At 45.1% G+C, this 25,622-nt stretch overlaps 3 protein-coding genes across 3 annotated transcripts in view; 2 read left to right on the top strand and 1 right to left on the bottom strand.

Annotated features, from left to right (window-relative positions):
* Positions 1-25,622, top strand: part of LOC5503660 (tripartite motif-containing protein 45) — a 78,972-nt gene that overhangs the window by 42,492 nt on the left and 10,858 nt on the right. The window contains exons 2-4 of the mRNA XM_048722053.1: positions 10,418-10,605; positions 10,969-11,863; positions 15,410-15,652. Of these exons, the coding sequence (XP_048578010.1) occupies positions 10,418-10,605; positions 10,969-11,863; positions 15,410-15,652 (1,326 nt within the window). The remainder of the gene's footprint in view (positions 1-10,417; positions 10,606-10,968; positions 11,864-15,409; positions 15,653-25,622) is intronic.
* LOC116615461 (von Willebrand factor D and EGF domain-containing protein) overlaps positions 1-25,622 on the top strand; it is an 81,274-nt gene that overhangs the window by 29,265 nt on the left and 26,387 nt on the right. The window lies entirely within an intron of this gene.
* LOC5503661 (60S ribosomal protein L24) lies at positions 7,302-8,232 on the bottom strand. The gene is made up of 2 exons (XM_001624603.3): positions 8,134-8,232; positions 7,302-7,857 (listed from the first exon to the last, which is right to left on the bottom strand). Exons 1-2 carry the CDS (start codon positions 8,215-8,217, stop codon positions 7,606-7,608), a joined length of 336 nt encoding a protein of 111 aa, XP_001624653.2. The 5' UTR covers positions 8,218-8,232; the 3' UTR covers positions 7,302-7,605.

A 25,622-nucleotide genomic window follows, 5' to 3' on the forward strand; every position in this document is an offset into this window, starting at 1 on the left:
ACAGATTTCGGTGTGTACCAAGGGTGCAAAGCTATGGGGTGTATACAGGGTACACAGATTTGGGTGTGTACCAAGGGTGCAAAGCTATGGGGTGTATACAGTATAGACAGATTTGGGTGTGTACCAAGTGTGCAAAGCTATGGGGTGTATACTGGGTAGACAGATTTGGGTATGTACCAAGGGTGCAAAGCTATGGGGTGTATACTGAGTAAACAGATTTGGGTGTGTACCAAGGGTGCAAAGCTATGGGGTGTATACAAGGTAGACAAATTTCGGTGTGTACCAAGGGTGCAAAGCTATGGGGTGTATACAGGGTAGACAGATTTGGGTGTGTACCAAGGGTGCAAAGCTATGGGGTGTATACTGGGTAGACAGATTTGGGTGTGTACCAAGGGTGCAAAGCTATGGGGTGTATACAGGGTAGACAGATTTGGGTGTGTACCAAGGGTGCAAAGATATGGGCTGTATACAGGGTAGACAGATTTGGGTGTGTACCAAGGGTGCAAAGCTATGGGGTGTATACTGGGTAGACAGATTTGGGTGTGTACCAAGGGTGCAAAGCTAGGTGTGTATACTTGGTAGACAGATTTGGGTGTGTACCAAGGGTGCAAAACTATGGGGTGTATACAGGGTAAACAGATTTGGGTGTGTACCAAGGGTGCAAAGCTATGGGGTGTATACAGAGTAGACAGATTTGGGTGTGTACCAAGGGTGCAAAGCTATGGGGTGTATACATGATAGACAGATTTGGGTGTGTACCAAGGGTGCAAAGCTATGGGATGTATACAGGGTAGACAGATTTGGGTGTGTACCAAGGTTGCAAAGCAATGGGGTGTATACATGATGGACAGATTTGGGTGTGTACCAAGGGTGCAAAGCTATGGGGTGTATACAGGGTAGACAGATTTGGGTGTGTAACAAGGGTGCAAAGCTATGTGTGTATACCGGGTAGACATATTTCGGTGTGTACCAAGGGTGCAAAGCTATGGGGTGTATACAGGGTACACAGATTTGGGTGTGTACCAAGGGTGCAAAGCTATGGGGTGTATACAGTATAGACAGATTTGGGTGTGTACCAAGTGTGCAAAGCTATGGGGTGTATACTGGGTAGACAGATTTGGGTATGTACCAAGGGTGCAAAGCTATGGGGTGTATACTGGGTAAACAGATTTGGGTGTGTACCAAGGGTGCAAAGCTATGGGGTGTATACAGGGTTCACAGATTTGGGTGTGTACCAAGGGTGCAAAGCTATGGGGTGTATACAGGGTAGACAGATTTGGGTGTGTACCAAGGGTGCAAAGCTATGGGGTGTATACTGGGTAGACAGATTTGGGTGTGTACCAAGGGTGCAAAGCTATGGGGTGTATACAGGGTAGACAGATTTGGGTGTGTACCAAGGGTGCAAAGATATGGGCTGTATACAGGGTAGACAGATTTGGGTGTGTACCAAGGGTGCAAAGCTATGGGGTGTATACTGGGTAGACAGATTTGGGTGTGTACCAAGGGTGCAAAGCTATGGGGTGTATACTGGGTAGACAGATTTGGGTGTGTACCAAGGGTGCAAAGCTATGGGGTGTATACAGGGTAGACAGATTTGGGTGTGTACCAAGGGTGCAAAGCTATGGGGTGTATACAGGGTAGACAGATTTGGGTGTGTACCAAGGGTGCAAAGCTATGGGGTGTATACTGGGTAGACAGATTTGGGTGTGTACCAAGGGTGCAAAGCTATGGGGTGTATACAGGGTAGACAGATTTGGGTGTGTACCAAGGGTGCAAAGCTATGGGGTGTATACTGGGTAGACAGATTTATGTGTGTACCAAGGGTGCAAAGCTATGGGGTGTATACTGGGTAGACAGATTTGGGTGTGTACCAAGGGTGCAAAGTTATGGGGTGTATACAGGGTAGACAGATTTGGGTGTGTACCAAGGGTGCAAAGCTATGGTGTGTATACAGGGTAGACAGATTTGGGTGTGTACCAAGGGTGCAAAGCTATAAGGTGTATACAGGGTAGACAGATTTGGGTGTGTACCAAGGGTGCAAAGCTATGGGGTGTATACTGGGTAGACAGATTTATGTGTGTACCAAGGGTGCAAAGCTATGGGGTGTATACTGGGTAGACAGATTTGGGTGTGTACCAAGGGTGCAAAGTTATGGGGTGTATACAGGGTAGACAGATTTGGGTGTGTACCAAGGGTGCAAAGCTATGGTGTGTATACAGGGTAGACAGATTTGGGTGTGTACCAAGGGTGCAAAGCTATAGGGTGTATACAGATTAGACAGATTTGGGTGTGTACCAAGGGTGCAAAGCTATGGGGTGTATACAGAGTACACAGATTTGGGTGTTGGCAAAGGGTGCAAAGTTGTGGATGTCTACAAGGTACATATTGTCGGGTTTATGAAGGGTGTAAAGCTGGGTGGTGTACACCTATTTCAAATAAGGTTGCACTAGGAGAATCTGTGTATTGTAACCCACAGTGCTTCCTGGGTATCAAGTAAATATGCAAAGAAACATAAATAAAATGAAAATTGAGGTTTCAAAAGCTGTAGAATTCTTGTTTACTTTATCATGAAAACTCACATGGCGTTCAGATACAATATTCAGTCATCTATGCGTTTCCCATGAACCACCGCAGGTTACCACACATTTGAAATAGGTGTATAGAGGGTACACATCGTGGGGTCGGCGTGAAGGGTGCATAACTGGGTGGAGTATGCAGGGTACACAGATTAGGGTGTGGGCACATGGTGTATACAAGGGGTACATAGCACATGTGACACAAATGACCCCTGTAGTTACCTTCTTAGTAGCTGCCTTTGCTCTCAGCTTCTCTTTAGCTGCCCTGTAAGCAATAACAAGCAGAATCAGCAATATAATAAAAGCATACACAATCAAATAAACAACCTAAAACCTACATTTCTCAGTTGGATTAAATTTTATCATAGACTTGTCTCAACCAGTATGAATAAGACATCACAGAAATGCTGGGTCTCCAAACAAACACAAAGATAGACAATCAGTGTAGAGTAGATAGTTTTGCCCCAAAAGCATTAACTTGAGATACTGAAATAAGATACTATGTAGCTAGACACCGCATGGCTCCGTACACAATCACGATACAACACAAGCATGTTCCCAATTATTGCTCCTAAAATAGCCTGATCAAGGTATGTTTTTGCTTATTCCTTTGTGTAATATATTCGGATGGGCTCCCTGTGTTGTACACCATATTTGGAATGCCTCGTGGGCATGTCGGGGGCTGTTCAGAAATAAATGGAGTTCAGTTGTTGTGTTCAACGAGCTGTCTATTTCTTCGTGATGTTTTAGTCCCGAAAACATTACATCTGGCGACGAGAACCGGATCTGTGGAACACCATGAGTGTCATCGGTCAACTAAGAGAGTTCGACCGGCAAAAAGAGTCGTTTGAAGCTTACATTGAGCGGCTTGAAAACTTCATGAAGGCGAATGGCGTGCGAAAGGAGAACGAGGTAGCTGTCTTGCTCACTGCAATAGGTCCTGAAACGTACGGACTGTTGAGGAATCTTTTGACTCCGGAAAAACCTGACACCAAGACATATAAAGATCTTGTGGATATCTTGAGTGGCCATTTGCATCCGAAACCCTTGGTTATTGCCGAGCGATTCAATTTTCATAACCGGTTTCGTCACGACTCCGAAACAGTTGCGGACTTTGGCGCCCAACTAAAGAAGCTTTCAACTCACTGTGAGTTCGGAACTTTCCAAGATGAAGCTTTGAGAGACCGTTTTGTATGTGGTCTACGCCAGGAAGCGATTCAACGGAAACTTTTAACCGAGAAAACCTTGACGTTTGCGAAGGCTTTGGAGATCGCTCAGTCGATGGAAATGGCGGAATCGAAGTCGTCGGAATTGAAGGGCTCTGGATCGTCCGGATCGGGCTGCGTTGAAGAAGTTCATCAGCTTGGAAAAAAGCCACAGAAACACAAGAAATTCACACAGAACAAGGGAGGAAAGCCCAAAACAGCATGTCATCGTTGTGGCAGTGCTGAACATGATGGTAAATCCTGTAAATACAAGAAGTATAAGTGTGATAATTGTGGCAAAGTGGGTCACCTAAAGAGAGTCTGTCAGTCCAAGGAGTGCAAGGAAACCAAGTATGTTGAAGTTTCAGTGGACAATGACCAAGAAGATGAGTCATTGGGGTTCTTTTCAACTCGTGAACCCAGCAGCAAAGCAGTGACAGTAACTATCACTGTTAACGGAAAGGAAATTCCAATGGAAGTTGATACGGGAGCTGCACGCACAGTCATCCCTGAAAAGTTGTTCAAAGAGAATTTTGGACATTTGAAACTCAAGAATGCAAGTACCTCATTAAAGACTTATTCTGGAACAGTGTTACCTTTAATTGGTGAAACCGAAGTTCTAGTTGAGTACGAGGGTCAAAGTGCCAAGTTGCCTCTGATTGTGGCAAAAGTTGAGAGCAAACCAGCTATTCTGGGTCGTAATTGGCTCAGTGTTGTTAAGCTGAACTGGGAGCACCTTTTTAGTGTTTCTTCTTCTGATTTAGTTCATGAACTGACTGCACGGTTCAAGGGTGTTTTCGGTACGGGCCTGGGCAAAATCAAGGAGTTTCAAGCAAGAATCAATGTGCAACCTGAGGCCACGCCTAGGTTTCATAAGGCTCGCCCCGTGCCGTATGCCCTAAAGCCAGCAGTTGAAGCAGAGTTGGATCGCATGGAAAAGGAGGGGATCGTGACAAAAGTGTCCCATAGTGAGTGGGCTGCCCCGTTAGTGGTCGTCCCTAAGGCAGATGGTGGTGTTCGTTTGTGTGGAGACTACAAAGTTACGGTGAATCCAGTTTTGGACGTCGACCAATACCCTCTGCCTAACCCTCAAGATTTGCTCAGTGCTCTGGCAGGTGGTACCAAGTTTTCTAAACTTGACCTCAAGCATGCATATCAGCAACTGCCTCTTGGTGAGGAGTCCAAGAAGTTCCTCACTGTCAACACCTGTAAAGGGCTCTATCAGTATAATCGTTTGCCTTGTGGTGTCGCAAGCGCACCTGCTGTATTTCAATCTACTATTGACACCATTCTCAAGGGCATTGATGGTGTTGTTTGCTATATCGACGATATTTTGATCACTGGAAGGAATGACCAGGAACACAAAGCAAGATTAGAGGCGGTGCTGGAAAGACTTGAGAAATACGGAATTTCTCTCAAGTTGTCGAAATGCAGTTTCCTGGAGGACAGGGTCGGTTTTCTCGGTCATGTCATTGATGCCGAGGGTGTCCACCCTTCACCAGAGAAAGTTCGGGCTGTTCTGGATGCTCCTGCGCCAACTAATGTTACCGAGTTGAGATCTTTTCTGGGTATGTTACAGTACTACGGAAAATTTCTCCCGAACTTGTCAACATTGCTGCACCCGTTAAACAACCTCCTGCGGGACGGGGTTGAGTGGTCATGGCTGCCAGAATGCGAGCAAGCCTTCACCTCTGCAAAAGAGCTCCTGCAATCAGCGAAAGTCCTAACTCATTATGACGTCAATCTTCCAATTAAATTGGCTTGTGATGCATCACCCTATGGCATTGGAGCCGTTATTTCACACGTTATGCCAGGAGGCGAGGAGCGCCCCATTGCTTTTGCCTCAAGAACCCTCACTGGTAGTGAAAAGAATTATGCCCAGCTAGAGAAGGAAGCCCTGTCCATTATTTACGGAGTTAAAAAGTTCCACCAGTTTTTATATGGGCGACGATTTATTCTGGAGACCGACCATAAACCACTCCTAACAATCTTAGGGCCAAAGTCGGCAATTCCCACACTAGCTGCGGCTCGTCTTCAGAGGTGGGCTTTAATTTTAGCATCCCACCAGTATGATGTCGTTTACCGTAAAGGTGTCGATCACAGCAATGCGGATGGGCTGTCCAGACTTCCTGTTGATAAGCCTAGAGTTTCAGAGGAAACTGAAATTTATCATTTCAGTTATGTGGATGACCTACCTGTAACGGCAAAGGACATGTTTATGAAAAGTAATGGAATACGGCATACACGGGTCCCTCGCTATCATCCCGCTTCTAACGGGGAGGCGGAGAAATATGTTCAAACTCTCAAGCAGGCGTTACTTACCAGCAAGTTTGATCAGGGGAAATCGCTACAGCAACGGCTGTCAAGTTTTCTGTTTTCGTACAGGAACACGCCCCATATGGTTACTGGGCAGACACCTGCTGAGTTGTTCTTGAAGCGTAAGCCTCGCACACGTTTGGCATTGCTTCAGCCCAATCTGGCCCAGCATGTTGAGGAGCGTCAGATGAAGGAAAAGCAACAGCATGATGGTGGCCGAACAAAAACTCGTGAGTTTCTTCCAGGAGACATTGTTTTAGTTCGTAACTTCAGAGGAAAACACAAGTGGGATAAAGGAACAGTGATCTTGAGAATCGGTCCCCTAGCATACCAGATACGTATTGGAGGACGAATGTGTCATGTACATGTTGATCACCTTCTAGCAGCTGGTGATGCGGAGCACACACCCCCACCAACTACAGCTACAGCTATGACTGGGAGTGGCTTTGTTTTGCCCTCTACTCCAGTAGTGTCCTCTAAACCCATTCTTCCTGAGCCTGAGGTTACCCCTCTACCTGAAGTCTCACCTAAATCTTCAGAGACTGTTGTTCCTACATGTACAACTGAGTCACCACCTGACGTGGCATCTACACCTGTGAGGCGTTACCCAAGGCGTACCCCTAAACCTGTAGTACGTCTGGACTTGTAAAGAGACTATTAGATGTATTTAGCTCTCTAGTCATTGACATTGTTTACATGTTTGTAGCTAGTTCATTCCAGGAACGGGGAGATGTAATATATTCGGATGGGCTCCCTGTGTTGTACACCATATTTGGAATGCCTCGTGGGCATGTCGGGGGTTGTTCAGAAATAAATGGAGTTCAGTTGTTGTGTTCAACGAGCTGTCTATTTCTTCGTGATGTTTTAGTCCCGAAAACATTACACTTTGCATCTTTGTTTTATGTGTTTAATAAAGTGCTAGAAAAAGCGTGCATGTCATCAGAACGGAGATATCCCTTACAATCGAAATCCAAAAGAAAACAGTAGAATTGGCCTAGCTGTGAACGTGTGCTATTCGAACTATTTCTGGTCTATATTTACAAAGAACACTGTCCAAAAGCATGACCTTAGCCCATAATGCATTGCATTCTTTAAAACATGACAAAATGCACACACTTTGGAATTTAAACATTGAGTGAAATATTTGTATCGACAGAGTAGAGCATTATTGAAGCTTAAAAGCTTTTTTTTAATTTTTTTCCTGGAAGAAATTCAATTTTAACTTTAAAGACTGTTTTCCTGTTTTCTTATTGAGCTGATTACAGCATTAATTAGAGTTTAACATATTTCTAAAGCTATACCTTTAAATTGCTATATAAAAGAAAAAAAATTGTTTGGTACACAAGTTTTGCCTATTGTTTTCCTGAGGTTCTATTGAATTTGTGTTATTAATATCAGTATCAGCTATACATCTTCCATCTTCCATTTATAAGATGTGATAAGAACACATAGTAAGTTAAGTTCACAGCAAAATATGCCTTAAACATGGGTAAACATGGTTAACCTAGTCACCTGATAGCTTGCTCTCTCTGCGCCTTGCGGACCTCAGGCTTCTGGTTTCTCTTGGCGAGGATGTTGTCAAGAGACGCACCCTGTACAGACCTCTGGAACTTGATATTACGGCGGGTGCGCTTCTTGGACACTTCCTCCTGGGTGCCTTTCTTGTGCATGCGGCGATACAGAACAGTCCAGGTCACCTCACGGGGGTTGCGTCTCATGAGAAGGGCACGCTCACATCTCTTGTTTAAGAAGTTGAACACCTTGAAGATATTAAGGTTCATGTTAGAGAAGGCCAATCACGCTGCCACTTAATGCAATGGCTCAAAAGCTTCCCCTTTATTTGAGTTTGATTTGTGCTATCTACAGATAAAACTTCAAAATATATTCAGAAACGCTGCGCTTTCATGTCCAAGCGGATGTAGAACCGCAAAAAAAAGGGAAATGGCGGTGATTAAACAGAGGGACCGTCTTTGATATAAAAATCCGATGGTATTTTCAATAAAGACTCAAAAGGTTCACTTATTAATAATGAGCACCTGGCAACCATATCCCTTAATGCTCGTCTTTTTAGCGCCTTGGCAACCATAGACAGATGCTTGTCTTAGCGCCCTGGCAACCATATAGTATTAGAAAATAGAATAATTCAGGCTCAAGGGGCTTGTGTAGGGCCTGTTCAAGCATCACGCGACCGCTCTGACCTCTGGGGGATCTGTGTCTCGTAATGCGCCTGAGTCCAATTTCAACTGAGCTAAATAATCGAGTCTAGGAAGACTAGAAAATATTGAGCCTTATCTGAGATGCAGAATTCTTCGCGATCAAAGTCACCGCTGTTTGCTTCTGTTTTGTTTGGTTCCGCATGTGACTGCTGAGCTCGACTTGCGTGACAGGGGGCGGTCTGACTGACTGCGTGGGGGACTAGGGTCTAGATTCCTTTGCGTCTTTCCCGAAGGGTTGATCAGACGCTTCCATTGTAAGTTGAGATTCGTCTGAGAAGATTTCGACAAGAAACAGGTATTTATATCGCGTTTTCCACCCTATATTAGCTATTAGCTGTTCCTTTATTTGTAAGGCGTCTAAAAGTGGATCTATTCACTTGTCTTCGGCGTGTTAAAGCTGAAGAGGTGACGTGAAATGAGTTTCACTTCCGCTTTCGATTCGATTTACGAAACATTCGAGGAATTCGAAATGATTATGTTTAACCTACTTTTTTCCCAAAGACTTGTATTTCGCATGTCTAATTGGCAACCTATACTTGATTTATTAAGGCTGATCTAAACAGCACGATTTAGTCGTATGCGACTGCCCGCAACACATCTACAACTCGAGTCGTAAAGTGTAAATCAACCTACGACTCGGCTACGATGCTCGACTGAAAAAGTCGTAGTGTTTATTCAGGGCTAAGACATGTCGTAGACAGGTCGCATGCGACTGAATCGTGCTGTCGAAGTCAGCCTTTACTGACTAGCCAAGCTCGGTGCCGCCTCACTAAGCAGCTTAATTAAGGCCGATTTAGACAGCACGGTTTAGGTTTCTTTCAAATAAACCATTGTATTTGCCATTCTTTTGCCGAACCGAAGCATTAAATACTTGGAGACAGCGATTAAGCTTTTCTTTATTTCTTTTCTTGGATAAATAAACTCTGATTGGCTTCCATTCTGCATAATGTAAACTTATTGTAAACTAGACGCTCATTTGAGCGTAAAGTCGGGCTAGTTGGCTAGTAGGAATACATCATGCACGAAATGGCAAATTCGACTGTCATTTGCCCCGATTGATTGGCGTGTGCATTTGTGTCTTCCAGTTCTACCTTTTCTTGGAACTTTTTCTTCTGACTTGCTTTATAGTTTATTGGAGCAGGGACGTCCCTTAAGTCGCCGCTAACTTCGTCAAATCGCGATTCAGCCGCCTTTTTCCAGAGAATTTCTTTACTCATCGTCTATCACTAATAGACCATTAGTAGCTCAGCCAATCGGAATGCATGATTTGTGATAGACCTCTAGTTAGTGTATTCTAAAAGTGTTGGGTTCATAACCAATAAACTGACAAATACACAAAATCCGTGATGCCTTATTTTCGCGCACAGTTTGTGACACTCGGCGAGAGAAAGACATGTTAATTACCAAACATTCCACTGGTTGAAGGACAGCTTTTCTCCTCCCATTTAGGGTGATTCAACTCATTAGGGAAGGTCCCTAATGTGTGTTACACCCTCCTCTTCCCCCCTCCTCTACCCCCCCCCCCCCCCCCCCCCCCGGTGCTGAAAATTGTCAACAAGATCGTTCACTGCGCTCACTCGTAAAATATATTGTTTCCACCACTCGGAAATAAACTAAATATCTTCGCTTCACCTAGTCATAAGGTAGAATATATGTCCAACAGTTGCAGAATTGGTATAGTATACCTTATTCTTCTTTATCTTCGCGTCACTTTAATCTTGCGGTTTTAACAATTTCGTGAAAAAAAAGTGACGCGAAAGTTAAGTTTCATGAAAATTGGGATGCGATAAAATTTAATAAGCTCACGCATGTTTCTGTTACAGTTTGTTACAGTTCTGAACATGAAAGCACATTTTAATTCCAATTTTTTTGTTTGATTTTCTTGCACCAAAATCGCGAAAATAATACAATAAAATAAACATTTAATACCTACCCCAAAACTGCTTTGGACTGCAACTTCTCCAGCGCTGATAATTCATAGTTTTTTATGTATATCATCACAGAAATAAGAGAATTCTCAGGGATATTGATAGTGTTTTTAAGGCTGATATGAGTAGCAATGGAATAACCATTTTCTTATGCTTTTCTAGTTTTTTTCTTGAAGAAATGGCAACATCCGCCAGCAGGCGCCTCGAGGATGAGGTGACGTGCTCTATATGTATAGAGCACTTCAACGATCCTAGAGTGCTCCCTTGCTTCCACTCATTTTGTCGGCACTGCCTGGAAGAGCTGGCAGTGCACTCTGAAGGGAGAGGAAAACTTGTGTGCCCCCTCTGTAAGGCGGAATTCCAGGTAATCTGTCATATCAAGAGAGCATATCAAAAATACATCTATTACTTAATAAACCCTAGAACAACTTTGTGTAACAAACTCTTTGCTTTGCATTGTTTTGCATGAAACAAATAAATTTAAACGACAAGTGCATTTCAACTAATTATATATGAATCACTCTAATATTAAATACTTCTCACAAGTAAATTGGCTCCATTGTTTACATAGTTAATGCGTATAAAAATGTTCCCAAAAAAAAGAATTAGTTATTAGCCCAATATTAAACCCTAATACATCTATCTAAACGGGGCCCTCCCCCCCCCCCCCCCCCCGGTTTTAAATCGGTAGTATGCAAACTCCATTAACATATTTTTTCTCTCTTAGATTTCCCCAGCAGATGTTCCGAGTTTGAAGGTGAATTTCATGATCAACAGTATTATCTCTGTTCTTCCTTTGTTGACATCTGAAGACTCAAAGAAGAAACCAGCTTGTGAATCGTGTGATAGTGGTGAGCCTGCCCAAGGGAGATGTAACGAATGCGATCACTTTGTCTGTGAGCAGTGTATCTCGGCTCATAAGAGATTACGACTACTACAACACCACACTCTCCTCAGTCTTGATGAGATCAAAAGCGGAAAGTTACTTTCGAAGAGCAAAACTTCCTTCTGCACTAAACATAAGGGTAAAAAGCTGAAACTGTTTTGCGAATCTTGTAAGGAAGTAATTTGCCGGGACTGCACCGTTGTTGATCATAAAAATCATGACTACCTTTTCACAAGTGATGTTATCGCTGGAGAGAAAGAAGAAATATTGGGAAGTGCAAAAAAAGTTGCATCAAAAATCACCGATATTGAACAGGCGATGGCATTGGTTAAAGAGACTCAACAACATCTGGACGAAAATAAACGTGCGGCCAGAAGGGATCTGGATCAGTTTATTGATAAGCAGATAGGGGCTCTTGAGAAGATGCGATCAGATCTTAGAGGGGAGATCGAGTCAGCTTGTCAGAAGCAAGAGAAGCAGCTGACTGCCCAGAGAGAGAATCTATCCATGAGACTTGCAAGTGCTCGTAGCAGTTTGGAGTTTGCTGAGAGAATGTGCAGGGAAGCAAATGATGTGGATGTCTTGTCCATCAGGAATGAAGTGCTATCCCAGCTATGGAGTCTAGCAGAGAAACCCGTGGATCAGCAGCCTTGTACAGAGGGTCAAGTTCGTCTTGTAGTGGATGATGAGTATTGGGGTTCCTTTTCAAAGAAGATCTCAGTTGATGAGCATACAGGTAAATTCTCTAATACAATTGTGTCCTGATTATAAATAACTGTAATCCGCTGTAACAGCAACAGCTGCTATTGCGTTGTTCGCAATGTTCGAGAACAATTTCGCGAACACATGTGCATATTTTCGAAAGCGGTACTGTACCTACAATGGATGAAGAGGATGGTGTTCCTTTAGGCGTGGATGAGGAGTTTTTTGGTTCTTTATCAAAGACGATTTGTCTGTAAATAGTATGAAGATTGTATAGAGTCTTTTCACGATTACGGCAAGTCTTTGAATAGTCTGTAAATTAACTGGAAATAATCTGTATTCGAAGAAAGGATACCCAGAGTATGCGCTAAAACGGGACCCAGAGAACCCTGAAAAAAGCCTGGAAATACTCTTGAAATAGCCTGGAAATAGTCTGTAAATCTAGGCGATGGGTAGCTTTAGTTGCATCGCACAGGCTTGTAGACAATTTACAGACAATTTACAGGCTATTTCCAGTCTTTCTTCGGCCCCCTCTCAAGCCGTAATATTGTCTGCAAAAGTGATTTACACAGCCTGTAAATAACACACTAAAGGCCTGTTTGGAGAGAGAAAGAGAACTCTTCTCAAGTATGGCCGCGTGCACCGGTGCTAGACTAATTTTGTATTAAGTTTTCAAGGCGTTGGCTAAAGTCGACTCCCTTGCGTGTCAGCATACGCCTGTCAGCTCGTTTCGTTTGTTAAGGTGCCTACAGCACGTGTACTTACAAATGATAAGATATTTCTTGGTAAGTCATAGATTGCAGCGCTTTGTATATACAGTCGATTGACAAAAGGTTGTCCTCAACCGGCTTCGCGACAAGCCCGCATGTAAGCACGGGTAAGCGCCTAGCTGCATAAGACTGAAGTTATACGTTGGCTAATATATGCAGCTAGGTGCTTCAGTGCTTTTTACCCATGCTTACATGCGGGCTTGTCGCGTAGTCGCGAAGCCTATTGAGGACAACCTTTTTTCAAACGAATGTATATAACCCAGGGCTATAATGTTTCAATGCATAGTGAATTGTTCTTCAGATTTAGGGATTAGATGTGTTTACTTAGCTCTGTTGTGTGACGTTTGCTTTCGTGGCGGAACGACGCTGTATGGTTGTTGTAGCGTGACGGAAGGGCGCTGTGTGGTGTTGTAGCGTGACGGAAGGGCGCTGTGTGGTTGTTGTAGCGTGACGGAAGTGCTCTGTGTGGTTGTTGTAGCGTGACGGAAGGACGCTGTTTCGATGTTGTAGCGTGACGAATGGACACTGTGGTTGATGTAGCGTGACGGAAGGACGCTCTGTGGTTGTTGTAGCGTGACGGAAGGGCGCTGTATGGTTGTTGTAGCGTGACGGAAGGACGCTGTTTCGATGTTGTAGCGTGACGGATGGACATTGTGTGGTTGTTGTAGCGTGACGGAAGGACGCTGTTTGGTTGTTGTAGCGTGACGGAAGGACGCTGCATGGTTGTTGTAGCGTGACGGAAGGACGCTGTATGGTTTTTGTAGCGTGACGGAAGGACGCTGTATGGTTGTTGTAGCGTGACGGAAGGACGCTGTATGGTTGTTGTATCGTGACGGAAGGACGCTGTATGGTTGTTGTAGCGTGACGGAAGGACGCTGTATGGTTGTTGTAGCGTGACGGAAGGACGCTGTATGGTTGTTGTAGCGTGGCTTGAGGACGCTGTATGGTTGTTGTAGCGTGACGGAAGGACGGTTATGGTTGTTGTAGCGTGACGGAAGGGCGCTGTGTGGTTGTTGTAGCGTGACGGAAGGGCGCTGTGTTGTTGTTGTAGCGTGACGGAAAAACGCTGTATGGTTGTTGTAGCGTGACGGAAGGACGCTGTATGGTTGTTGTAGCGTGACGGAAGGACGCTGTATGGTTGTTGTAGCGTGACGGAAGGACGCTGTATGGTTGTTGTAGCGTGACGGAAGGACGCTGTATGGTTGTTGTAGCGTGACGGAAGGGCGCTGTGTGGTTGTTGTAGCGTGACGGAAGGACGCTGTATGATTGTTGTAGCGTGACGGAAGGGCGCTGTATGGTTGATGTAGCGTGACGGAAGGACGCTGTATGGTTGTTGTAGCGTGACGGAAGGACGCTGTATGGTTGTTGTAGCGTGACGGAAGGACGCTGTATGGTTGTTGTAGCGTGACGGAAGGACGCTGTATGGTTGTTGTAGCGTGACGGAAGGACGCTGTATGGTTGTTGTAGCGTGACGGAAGGGCGCTGTGTGGTTGTTGTAGCGTGACGGAAGGACGCTGTATGGTTGTTGTAGCGTGACGGAAGGACGCTGTATGGTTGTTGTAGCGTGACGGAAGGACGCTGTATGGTTGTTGTAGCGTGACGGAAGGACGCTGTATGGTTGTTGTAGCGTGACGGAAGGGCGCTGTGTGGTTGTTGTAGCGTGACGGAAGGACGCTGTATGATTGTTGTAGCCTGACGGAAGGACGCTGTATGGTTGTTGTAGCGTGACGGAAGGACGCTGTATGGTTGATGTAGCGTGACGGAAGGACGCTGTATGGTTGTTGTAGCGTGACAAACGGACGCTTTATGGTTGTTGTAGCGTGACGGAAGGACGCTGTTTCGTTGTTGTAGCGTGACGGAAGGGCGCTGTATGGTTGTTGTGGCGTGACGGAAGGACGCTGTTTCGATGTTGTAGCGTGACGGAAGGACGGTGTATGGTTTTTGTGGCGTGACGGATGGACGCTGTATGGCTGTTGTAGCGTGACGGAAGGGCGCTGTATGGTTGTTGTAGCGTGACTTGAACGTGTCACCTGTGAACCAGATGTATGTGCTTCTACTATGCTCACTCTCGACTTTGGCCTGATAGATGACGTTTATAGTTAGGCACGCACCGTCATTAATTTCTCGTTATGAGCGCTGATTCGTGCGCCCATGCTCGGCATGCAGGAATAACTAAATTTGAGGAGATTCCTATCAAGATCGTATGACTCAAGCAATCCTTGATTATTTGAAGATATATTTTCCCAACGTTATTTTTCATTTGTTAGTTCTTTAGGGTGTTATCTAGCCACGTTATTTCCGGCCACGGTTCTGCCCTGTGCTGGGTCTTTGGGCGCATGGAACTGCAGGCGGTGCTGGTATCCACTGCGGTCGAGCACATCTTGATATCCCGGCACCGCTCTGTTCAGCATTCTGCAGATGAAGAGATCTCGCTGAGACGTTTATTTACCCGCATTGAAATGTTCTTGATGAGGTCGGGAGGGTGATTGCTTTCTCTGTGGACGATTGGTTCCCGAGATCCAACGTGACGTCGAGAACATTGATAACTTTCATGTTTGCCTCTACCGTTATTTTTAGGGAATTGCCTCCTGTTTAAGTATTTTTCTATTGATGTTTACCCCAAATTTTTACTTTTTATTACACTTATCTCCTTATCTAGACATACTCGTGATTATCCCGAGGCAAGTATTTCATAAGATTAGTTTTCCAATTCGTTATCGCTCAATACGAGGAGAAGGATACAATATGGACATACCATGAAGTACAAGCCTTTATCTATAATATCTCTTGATGGTGTAATTCCGTTGCAGTTCTTGAGAAGTCTGCCATCCTCAGCGGCAAAGGTCCAGAGTACCTCCGAGATCTCTTGGGATTCCTGCAGCCCGTGCAGCAGAGTCCGAAAAGTCGCTGGGTCAGATGTTTCTCTGCAAAGAGAGATGACTGGGCTGCCAGGACCTTCCATGAAAAATGCAACGGCAAAGCGCCGAACATCGTACTCGTGAGCGTTGGGGGCCGATACGTGTTTGGTGGCTACTCTGACGTAGCGTGGACAAGTGAGTACACTAACGAATACGAGAAGGGCCGTAGCAGGGTGAGGGTCGGGACTTCCGATCATTATTGTACAAAGAAAACATTTGCCCTATTTTTGTCCATTACCTCAACTGTGTCGTTACTTTTTGTAAATCTTAGGAAGAGATGGAGGATGACATCTCATGAGTGACCGTCCGTGGGAAAACGTACACTTAGGTTTTCCGTGTAAACGCCAAAAACAAACGGATATTAAACGGATTTTTTTTCCCGTGTCTACGGATATTCTTTACGTGGACACGGGTTGCACAATCTTAGCCCACGACTTTCAGTATTTTTTTAAACTGTAGAGAAGACTTAAGTTCACGGCTTTCAAAGTCGTATGGAGGATTGCAGACGATCGAGTGTACGTCGTGGACATCGGATGATAGGCCGCAAAGATTTTGAATGAAGGTCAATGAGGATTTTTATTCATCATTCAACTCTTAAACTGCTTAAAATTCTAAGTCTTTTATCATTAAACTCCGAAACTGTTTAATGATCACGTTCTCGGGATCCTGGACGTTAAAGTTTTGAAGCGTCCGCGTTATGTTTGACCATGCATTATTCCCTTAAATCGCGGGAAGTTAGTAAACATCAATTTAAAACTAAAGCCAACTCTTTGTCGCTGTTTATCTCCGTTCCTCCTCCTCTTTCCATAGATAAACACGTCGATTGCCGTAGAGTAGTGAGCATACTTGATAAGAAAGCTTAGTTTATCGATATCGAAGTATTTAAATCCAACCATCTCGAGTATCAAATCAAACAAGAAAAACTATGATCAACAACGAAGACGGAACAAGCGACAAAATGTTCGAAAAGTGCGCGAAATTGCTAAAAAATACCGACTTCGGAGTTTCTTGTTTGTCTAAAAACAAGCTGAAATCGCCACTAGTTGATGACACAACTTTCGCCCTTATTTACGCAATCTTACATGTACACATATAGCACACATAAAATAAATCCTCGTATTATGAGGAATAAGTATTTCTGATTTATTTCTGTACGATTTCACTAGAGCGGCCATAATCAGTAAACCTTTGATACCGACTTCGGAGCTTCTAGTTTGTCTAAAAACAAGCTGAAATCGCCACTAGTAGTAGTAGGATTTTGGCGCAGCTGGCGCAACTTTTTGATCATCCCAAATTTCATTCCAAAAGTGGCGCAAAAGTCTCCGCACACCTCCGCCAAGCCTCGCGACCTGCGCATGCGCGAGTTTGCCAGAGATCTCTTGCACGACCAAGCCCACCCGTCAATCACTTTGTCACGTGATAGCCAAGCCCACCTGTCAATCACTTTGTCGAGAACCTGTCAATCACTTTGTCAAGAACCTGTCAATCACTTTGTAAAAAACCTGTCAATCACTTTGTCAAAAACCTGTCAATCACTTTGTCACGTGATAGCCAAGCCCACCTGTCAATCACTTTGTCACGTGTCGCACCTAGGGGGAGCCTGGGGGCTATTCTGGTCTAAAGACGAATGGGGTCCTAGATAAAATGACATTAAAGACGGAGGTGAAGATTAAAAACGATGCGGCTACAGCCGGCGGTTGTTCGGTGCTGGAGGTGAATGTGAGTAACACTGCGGATGCGGAGCCTGAACACTGCTGTTGTGACGCTGATTACTATGAAGACTCAGAATACGGAAGCTTCGACCCCGTTGGGTTTGTGGCCGGAGCGGCGACAATTGTCCTTGGTGTTCTAGCAATGTTAGTCTCCATGCCACGGTATGACGAAAAAAGATGGGTGAGATACTAGTCCACGAATGTGGTGGGGAGACTTTAGACCCCACCTAGGGGGAACTCGAGGGGACTAGCCTCTCAGCTTCACATCTAAAAAACCTTTGAAAAGTGGCTTAAAGACATGAACAGTCTAATAAAATGAAGGAACAAGCGGTTGAACGTACGGCTGAAGATCGGTCACCACCACCATACAATATCCCCGACGGACCGGTGCCCAGGGTTGACATCCCCACCCTCATGCCGGAATTTGCACTGTTTGACCGAGCCCTCACCGAATACGAGACTAGTAGAGCCTCCTCGGGAGACGAGGATAGTAGTAACACCCCTTGCAATCATGACGACCTAGTCACAGAAGACGGGGTCACTAGTTGCTTAGAGTGCGGGGAACAGATGCAGCGCGTGATCGCGCACGAAAGGGAATGGGGTTTTTACGGACATTCCGACGGCAAACGGTCTTCGAATCCAAGTCGGGTCCAGGTACGTAGGTCTGAGGACAGAAATATTGACAAGGATGTGGAAAACATGGGTTTTAGCGGGGTAATTGTAGCCAAAGCTAACGAGATATACACTCAGGTGACGAAAGGCCAGATTTTTCGCGGCGACCCACGGAAGGCGATCGTCTTTGCGTGTATCTACTACGCCTACAAGATGTCTGGTAAGTGTCAGACACCGAAAACCTTGATGGAAACTTTTGGATTGAGCAGGAAGAGTTGCCTTAAGGGTCTAAAAATCTTCAGTATTAACATGCCTAAAGATTACTTACTACACAGAACGTCTCCCACCGTCGTGGACCACATTCGCGATGTGATGGATAGATTCTCGGCGTCCCCCGCACAGAAGGGAGAGGTGGTCCAGCTCTACTACAGATCTAAGAACCGCTCGTCTGAGTTGAATCGCGCTCGCCCACAATCCTTTGCGGTCGCTTTAACCTATTACTGGGTACGGCTAAAGGGGGTCGATATTACACTTAAAAAATTCTCCGAAAGAACGGGCGTCTCCGAGTTAACCATCAGTAGGAAAGCGAGAGAAGTGGCCACAGTCCTAGGTACGCCTGGTGTGGTATGATGTTTCCTGATTTCCAGAGAAATCAGGATTTCCAGAAAACTGTCAGTTCGGAGTAGATGTGAATTAACACGTCTAAAAAAATTCGAAAAAAGTGGTTTAAAGACGTGGATGTAATAACAAAATGGATATGCAAAGTGCTGGAAGTCTTACAAATCTCACCGTGGAGGATCAAGCCGCCACCTTAGCGAGGTGGGGAGCCGCAGACTTTGACGCCGTTATGGAGCGCGCGGCGTGGGAGGGGTGCGTCGAGACCGTGAGGTTGTGTAAGAGTTGGGGTGCGACGGATTTCGAAAAGCCGATGGTCAGGGCCGCAATGAACGGCCACACCGAGATCGTTAAGATGTGTTGTGAGTCGGGCGCCTGTGACTTCGTGTATCCAGCGTCCATGGCCGCGAAAGGCGGGCACGTAGAGGTTTTGAAGGTGATGGGCGAGTATTGTGCCGACGGAGGAGAGGCCATGACCGAGGCCATGGGTGCTGCGGCGGCGGAAGGTCAGGTGGGGGTTGTTGAGTTGTTGATAGATCTAGGTGCCGATGTCGATGTCGGTTGGGCCACCGCCGAGGCGGCGTACAATGGGCACGTTGAGGTTCTAAAGCTGCTGAGAGAAAACTTCAGCGAGTTTGACCCGGACTATGCTATAACACCGGCCACCGAATCTGGCAACCTCGAGATTGTGAGGTTGTGCTTGGAGTGGGGCGCGACCGATCTCATTGTACATATGAACTACGCGCGGTTTTTGGGTCTACACGAAATTGTCGCGGTGCTACGTGCGGCGTGGAGGTGGGGTCTCGTGCATGAGGAGCTCCCGGAGAAGCTACACAAGGTGAGATTCCGTAGAAAGCTGGAGGACGAACTAATGCCAGTAGCTTGGCATCCTGACAGGTTTTGGGATTGGTGCATGGATGAGCAAGAGAAGGAAATGTTGGGAGAATGCTTCGCCAGGTAGACGTCGGCCGGCTAGAAGGCGGGTATCGCGTGTTGGATTGAAAAGTGATTTAAGGACATGACCGGTTTGATAGAAATGGAGAACCAAACGGTGAAAGACTCGAAAGTATCCCCCGTAAAGCGAACAACGGATTATAAGTGTCTTCATGGCAGAGTGAAATATTATTGCAAAGATTGTCACGGATCGCAAATCTGCCCTCACAACCGGAGAAAAACGCGGTGCAGAGAATGTAACGGCGGTAGCATTTGTGAGCACAGACGAGCAAGATATGTCTGTAAAGACTGCAAGGGGAAAGGGATGTGTGAACACAGCAAACAGAGACCCTTTTGTAAGTTATGCGGAGGGTCTCAAATATGCGAACACGATAGACAAAAGCACCATTGCAGAACGTGTAACGGAAATTAACATTGACCCACTCAGTTTTGTAACGCGTCTCACGTTACAAAACACATACATTCCTAATCACCCTAACAACTAGCGATTCTGAAAATAGGTTTTGTATTTACATTGAGAGTTCGCGGTCGCCAGGGTGGTCTGGTATGCACGTGAACAGGTATTGTCTTCTTGCGGTACGTCACATCCGTCCACATGCACCCCGCATGTTACCGGAATAGATACCAAGCTAAACCAGCCGTAAAGGCTGTGATCGTGACAAGGTTATTTTCGTGCTGCGTGTTCGTGGGTTTAATCACGTCCGGCTTTGGGTTAGTTTTCGCCTCCGGTTCCGGTTTGTGAGCCGTGACTGACTCGGTATGAGGTAACACAATCTTTGAATGACCCATATTATGTTTAGGGATCGTTTTTATCTCGTTATTTATCGGATTCAGCCCCAGTTTCATATCAGTGGTGGCTTTTTGTAACTTGTTATTATAGCCAGCGATCGAAGTGTTGTTATTTATCACAAGATACGATGGACTTAACCAACAGCCGAGGGCGAAAGCTAGGTCTAGTTTTTGTCTCGCCTGTTGTAAAGCAAACTGATACCGTTGTATACTTTTCGATATACTGTTTTCCACCACCGCGCTTTCGAAGAGTTTCGTGAAGACCTGTTTCGTTTCCTGAGCTGAACCGCTATCGCCGACGATTGACGACCGGGTCTGAACTTGCGCGCCTAGAATACAGTAGACAAAGGCTTCGATGCTCTGGTTTATCCTAGACAACCCAGCTTTGGTTAACCCCATTGATTTTTCCGGAAAGAACCACTCATACTGAAACCCAGTTCTAAGGTCTTTCAGGTACTCGATCTCAAAGTGATTCATGTGTTCGTGGTCGCTTTTGGCAGCGTCCCATTCGTCGTGTAATTGATCAATGGTGCCATAAGGCTTATACTTGTCGTTAGAAGATGACAAGCCGTGATAATCATAATTATAAACGTTCCCTAACCCGTGATTTATCGGTCTGAGGAACCGGAAATCGTCACCAGTTCGGAATTCTGTTCTTAGTTTTTGGTAAGCCGCTTCGCTGTAAAAGTTTTTATTCCAACTAAAGAGCCTATCTTTTGGAAGAGGGCATTGTAGCTCGTTTAATATTCGTCTGATAGTGAAAATGATGTGAAATCTGTAGAATGACCCCACTTGAGAGTCGTCAATCATGTCACGCGTCACACCACATCCAGCAGTCGCGCAAAACATAGCAAAATTTAAGGCTTGACTCCAATAACTGAGGTTTGGGGCGTCGAGCCACCTACTAGCCTCCTTTGCTGTTCTGAATACTAGCAAGCTGTCGGTGAATATGTCCCTAAAAACAAAGTGTGTCTTCACCTTTGGTGTTATAAAAACATTAAAAGAGACGTAATTATTTCTCGTAAGGTTTTCGTCCCACGGCAATATCTTGTACTCTGCACGCGCGTCTAGTCTGTATTGTTTTGGGAACCCAAACAGTTGCTGGATCGTTTCCTTGTATGCTTGTGTGTCGTCGGCGACTAGAAAATCCTGGATATTCTCGGGTTTCCAGCTATTACCAGGGAAGTGATATAACGTTTTGACTAGATTCCCATTCTTGTCGAATGGATCGTATTCGTCCCCATTGAAAACGAATTGCACATTGCCGTGCCCGTCGGCAGAGAACCTGAAGCGTGAGTAGTAGGGGTACCTTTTCACAAATTCTGTAAACTTCATCTTATATGACATATAAGATGTTTTTAAATCAGTCCTTTACGCATCTCAATTCATAGATCCATCCGACGGGAGTTCTCTCGTACAGAAATTTCACCGAGCGGGTCGACTCGCCAGGTCTTTCAAAATCTCTTCTCTTACTGTTTCCCTCAGCTTGGTAATGTTTACGTTTTTTTCGTCCTCTCTTACCGACTTTTGACGGATCTGGAGCTTTAGAGCCTCAAACTTGTCCACCTCGTTCAAGATTAAAGAGAACTCTTCGTCTGATATTTTGTTGTCTTTTAAAGCTTTAGAGACCAGGTCGCGTATGCTATTTACTTTTGCCTTTGCCATCGCCGCTGTTTGGTCGTGCTTGGAGACTTTTTGCGACAGCCGTTTAGAAACCGCCGCACAGCCTACAGACGTAAGACCGAAAACACCGGCCAAAGCACCCAACGGAACTCCGACGACGATACCAAAACCTGACAGAGAAGTCCCCAAACCACTAGACCCAAGAATGACGGATAAGAGTCCTAAGACCACACTTAACTTTGAAAACACGCTCTGCCCTCGTTTATACTTTTTCCTCACGTTCTCGTAATGTTTAACTTCTTGCTCCAAACTTCCCAAAACATCGTGGGTCTTTTGGAGTCTGAAGTTATCACCCGAGGGGCTGACCCCTCGGGGTACGTTCGGGTAGATTGAGTTGTACTCTTCCATAGCTTTATTATGGGGAGAATTTATTCTTTAAGTGATTTCTAAAATTAGACGTATCGGGTAGAGACCGCGCTCTATTGTGTTTCCGTCACCACCCTTTATACTAAGACGGAGACTACTCACGTAACCGACTGATGTGGTGCTAACCCGTACCGGATCGCTTGGATTGAGGTATATCTTTCCTTCATCAAGCTCTACACTTGCTAGGATTTGTGAGGGCGCCCCTTGTTGGAGGGAGTCAGACGCGTTCACAAGATCGCAGTGGATAAAAATAGCCTCGTGACCTATCATCTTTATCTCGTGGCGAGTGTTTGCTTCCAGCTCCCTGGTCTTGAGTCCTAACAGGCAGGCGAGCGGCTCATTCAACGCGACGTTCCGGTGAACTTCGAGTGACGAGTCTCTAATAGAGACTGACTTTTCACCAAGACGCATACCCCCATCTATTTGACGTTTTAGCGTCTCGATCGTATACTGCCCCGCGGGGATCCTAAGGATAATGTTCTCACCGTCGGAGACCGTTCCCTCGCTTGAGAGACTGTTACAACGATTATGAAACGCACATCCTCGCAGCGCGATAAACCGCGGCTTTTCAATAGGTTGTTCTAAATAGACAGTAAAGTCACCAACGTTTCCTTCAATGTAGAGTAATACCATTTGTTATGATTTCCGTCTCCTTTTAAATCGTTCTACGGAATACAGGACGACAGCGACGATGAGAAGCCATGCGTTTTTAGCTAAAAAGCCAACAACTTCACCTGCCGTTCTAAATATGAAACTAGCTATAGCACCAACCATTCCTGGGAGTATTTCTCCTAATTTTTTGCCTATTGTTTTCAGACCATTTCCAACACCTTTTGCAACACTAGTCAGCCCAGCTTTCAGATTAGAGACAATAACACCGATAACAACGCCCACAGCGGTAACGACAGCAGCGACTGTAAATCCGTATTTCTTAAAAATCGCTTTGACACGATCTTTCAACGACATTCTCTCTTCAAGATTTTCTCTCTCCAATTGATTCTCTTCCAAAGTCTCATCTATGACAGAATTTCTTTCGCTGAGCTCTTCATTTTTACGATCTATAGCTCTTAGTCTTTCTTGGTTAGTTGTTTCACTTCGTTCCTCATTATTTTTTCTCATTTGCTCGGTGTTTCTCTCTTCTTCTTCTCTGAGTGTATTACCTGTAGCGTCTAGTTCATCGAGTTGAATCTGAATTTGCTTGTACTTTCCGGATCTGATTTTGTCGTCAACACTCTTCCGCACCGTTCTATCCTCATTATACAACCTTTCTGGTCTAGTCCAACCACCTTTTCTCGCAGAATAGAAGGAAATGAATTGTTTTCCTCTCTCATCCGTTGAAATCTGAACTAGATTTTCATCAAGATCTGGATATTTCGATAACAAAAGGTCTACCCTAAGTGTGTCCGTTGAAGGAGAACCTCCCATATTCTGTAACTCCATGTACTCGGGGACAGCCCTCCCGGGGTTTCGTGTTTTCCATAAGTCAGTCAACCTCCTACTCACATAGCTTGCACCTCTACCAAATCTGTTTGAAATCCTTTCATTCCATGATTCTCTTCCCTCACCATCGTTTGGAATAAGAGAGTCATAATCTTCGTCTACAGTAGTATTCAAATCTTCTCTACCTTCTTCTGTTGTGGGATCAAAATCTATATCCATTTCTTATTTTGTTTGAAAATAAGAAATCTTTAAGTCGTGCCAGCTCATATCCACCTACTCGCTACATAGCCAAGGGCTAACATTCCACCTCCAACGTACGCCATCTCTCCCATCTTTTGGTTGCTACTTGGTCTGTAGTAATCTGAGAGCTCAGGCTCTTTCAAATCAAAATCTGGATGTGTTTGAGCGTATAGTTTGAAAGCCTCATCCGTCTCTTTATCGTTCTCATCCGCACGAACTTTATCGTTGTATTGTTCAGTCAACCAATCCTGGTATTCCTGTCTTTTTTTCTGCCAATCACCCATTGCTTGTTGATACTTTTCAAGCGCTTTATCGTGTCTTATTTTTTCTTTATCAACATGAGTAGCGTCAGAAGACAAGTATCTCGCTAGGTAACTCCCTCCGACAAACGCCGTCGCATTAATAAAAGCCCCACCAATCATAAATGCTATACTCGCCATTTATTAATCAATCTATAAGATCTTTAAGTCGCCTACAGCGGTTTTGGCAAAATCTTTTGTGTTTCCAGATAATCTTTCAGATACATACTACCGGACAGGACAGCAACCCATTTAGCGTAGTTTGTAACACTTGACGAAGGGTCGCTGATGAATGACTCTTTCATAGCCTTTTTAGCAACATAACCCACGCCGGCGGCTAATCCGATGATGACTGCTGAGTCGGTGATCGTTTTCACAAGTTTGTTTTCAGTTGACATGATTTTATTTATTACAGATTCAGATAATCTTTAAATCACAACATTCCTATTTTTGGCGTCGCGTTCGGGAGGCTAGCCCCTCGAGCTCCCCCTAGGTGGGAGGTGGGTCTCCCAAGAGTTTCGGCCTCGTTGACGTTAATCTTAGACGGCTCGCCCTCTTTCTTTTTGTAAAAACGCATATACATATCCAATGCGGTGAGCCCTATTCCAACTAGAGCCAGTACAGTTGTAAACGATAGCTCTGGAATCCAAGCGTCCGAGAGGCTATCCCCTCGAGCTCCCTCTTGGTGGGGTGTCTCTGCTCGTGCAGCGTCTTCTGAACTCGCCTCCGCCTCGCGTTTCATCTCCCTAGCAAGTGCTTCTCTACACCTCCTATTATATTCGGCAACTCTCTTACCAGAAGCGACTTTTATAGGATCTTTCTCCTTAGCGGCACTCTTCTTCCTGGGGGGAGGGTCCTTTGTGATTTGCTCAACCTCTTGATTTTCGTCAGACATGATTCTTTACTCACTGAATAAAGAATCTTTAAATCACATCATGCTCAAGAGCTTGCTCAGTTGTGCTCAAGAGCTTGCTCAGGTGTGCTCAAGAGCTTGCTTAGGTGTGCTCAGGTGTGCTCAAGAGTTTGCTTAGGTGTGCTCAGGTGTGCTCAAGAGTTTGCTCAGTTGTGCTTGAAACTTCTTGAAGTTTGTTGGAAGTCTCCTGTGAAGGTGTTAGTTTAACATGCTTAGCGACCCGAAAGATGGCACTAGCAAGTGCTACCATCCTTCCTCCCTTCAATACCAAGAGACCTGCAAAGTTTGACAATTCGCGTTTAACCAACTCGTCGTTCTGTAAGTCTTTGCTAAGCGCTTCGGTGTCATCTACAGGAACCACGTAGGAAATGACTTGAGACACCACTTGAAGTGCTGATTCTACTAATCCATCAGTAACTTGTTTGCCTAAGACAGTCTGGTAGCGAACAAAGTACTTTTCGACGTCTTTCGCCGGGAGCTTC

The sequence above is a fragment of the Nematostella vectensis genome, chromosome 14 (assembly GCF_932526225.1).
Source record: "Nematostella vectensis chromosome 14, jaNemVect1.1, whole genome shotgun sequence".
NCBI classification, from domain to species: Eukaryota; Metazoa; Cnidaria; class Anthozoa; order Actiniaria; family Edwardsiidae; genus Nematostella; species Nematostella vectensis.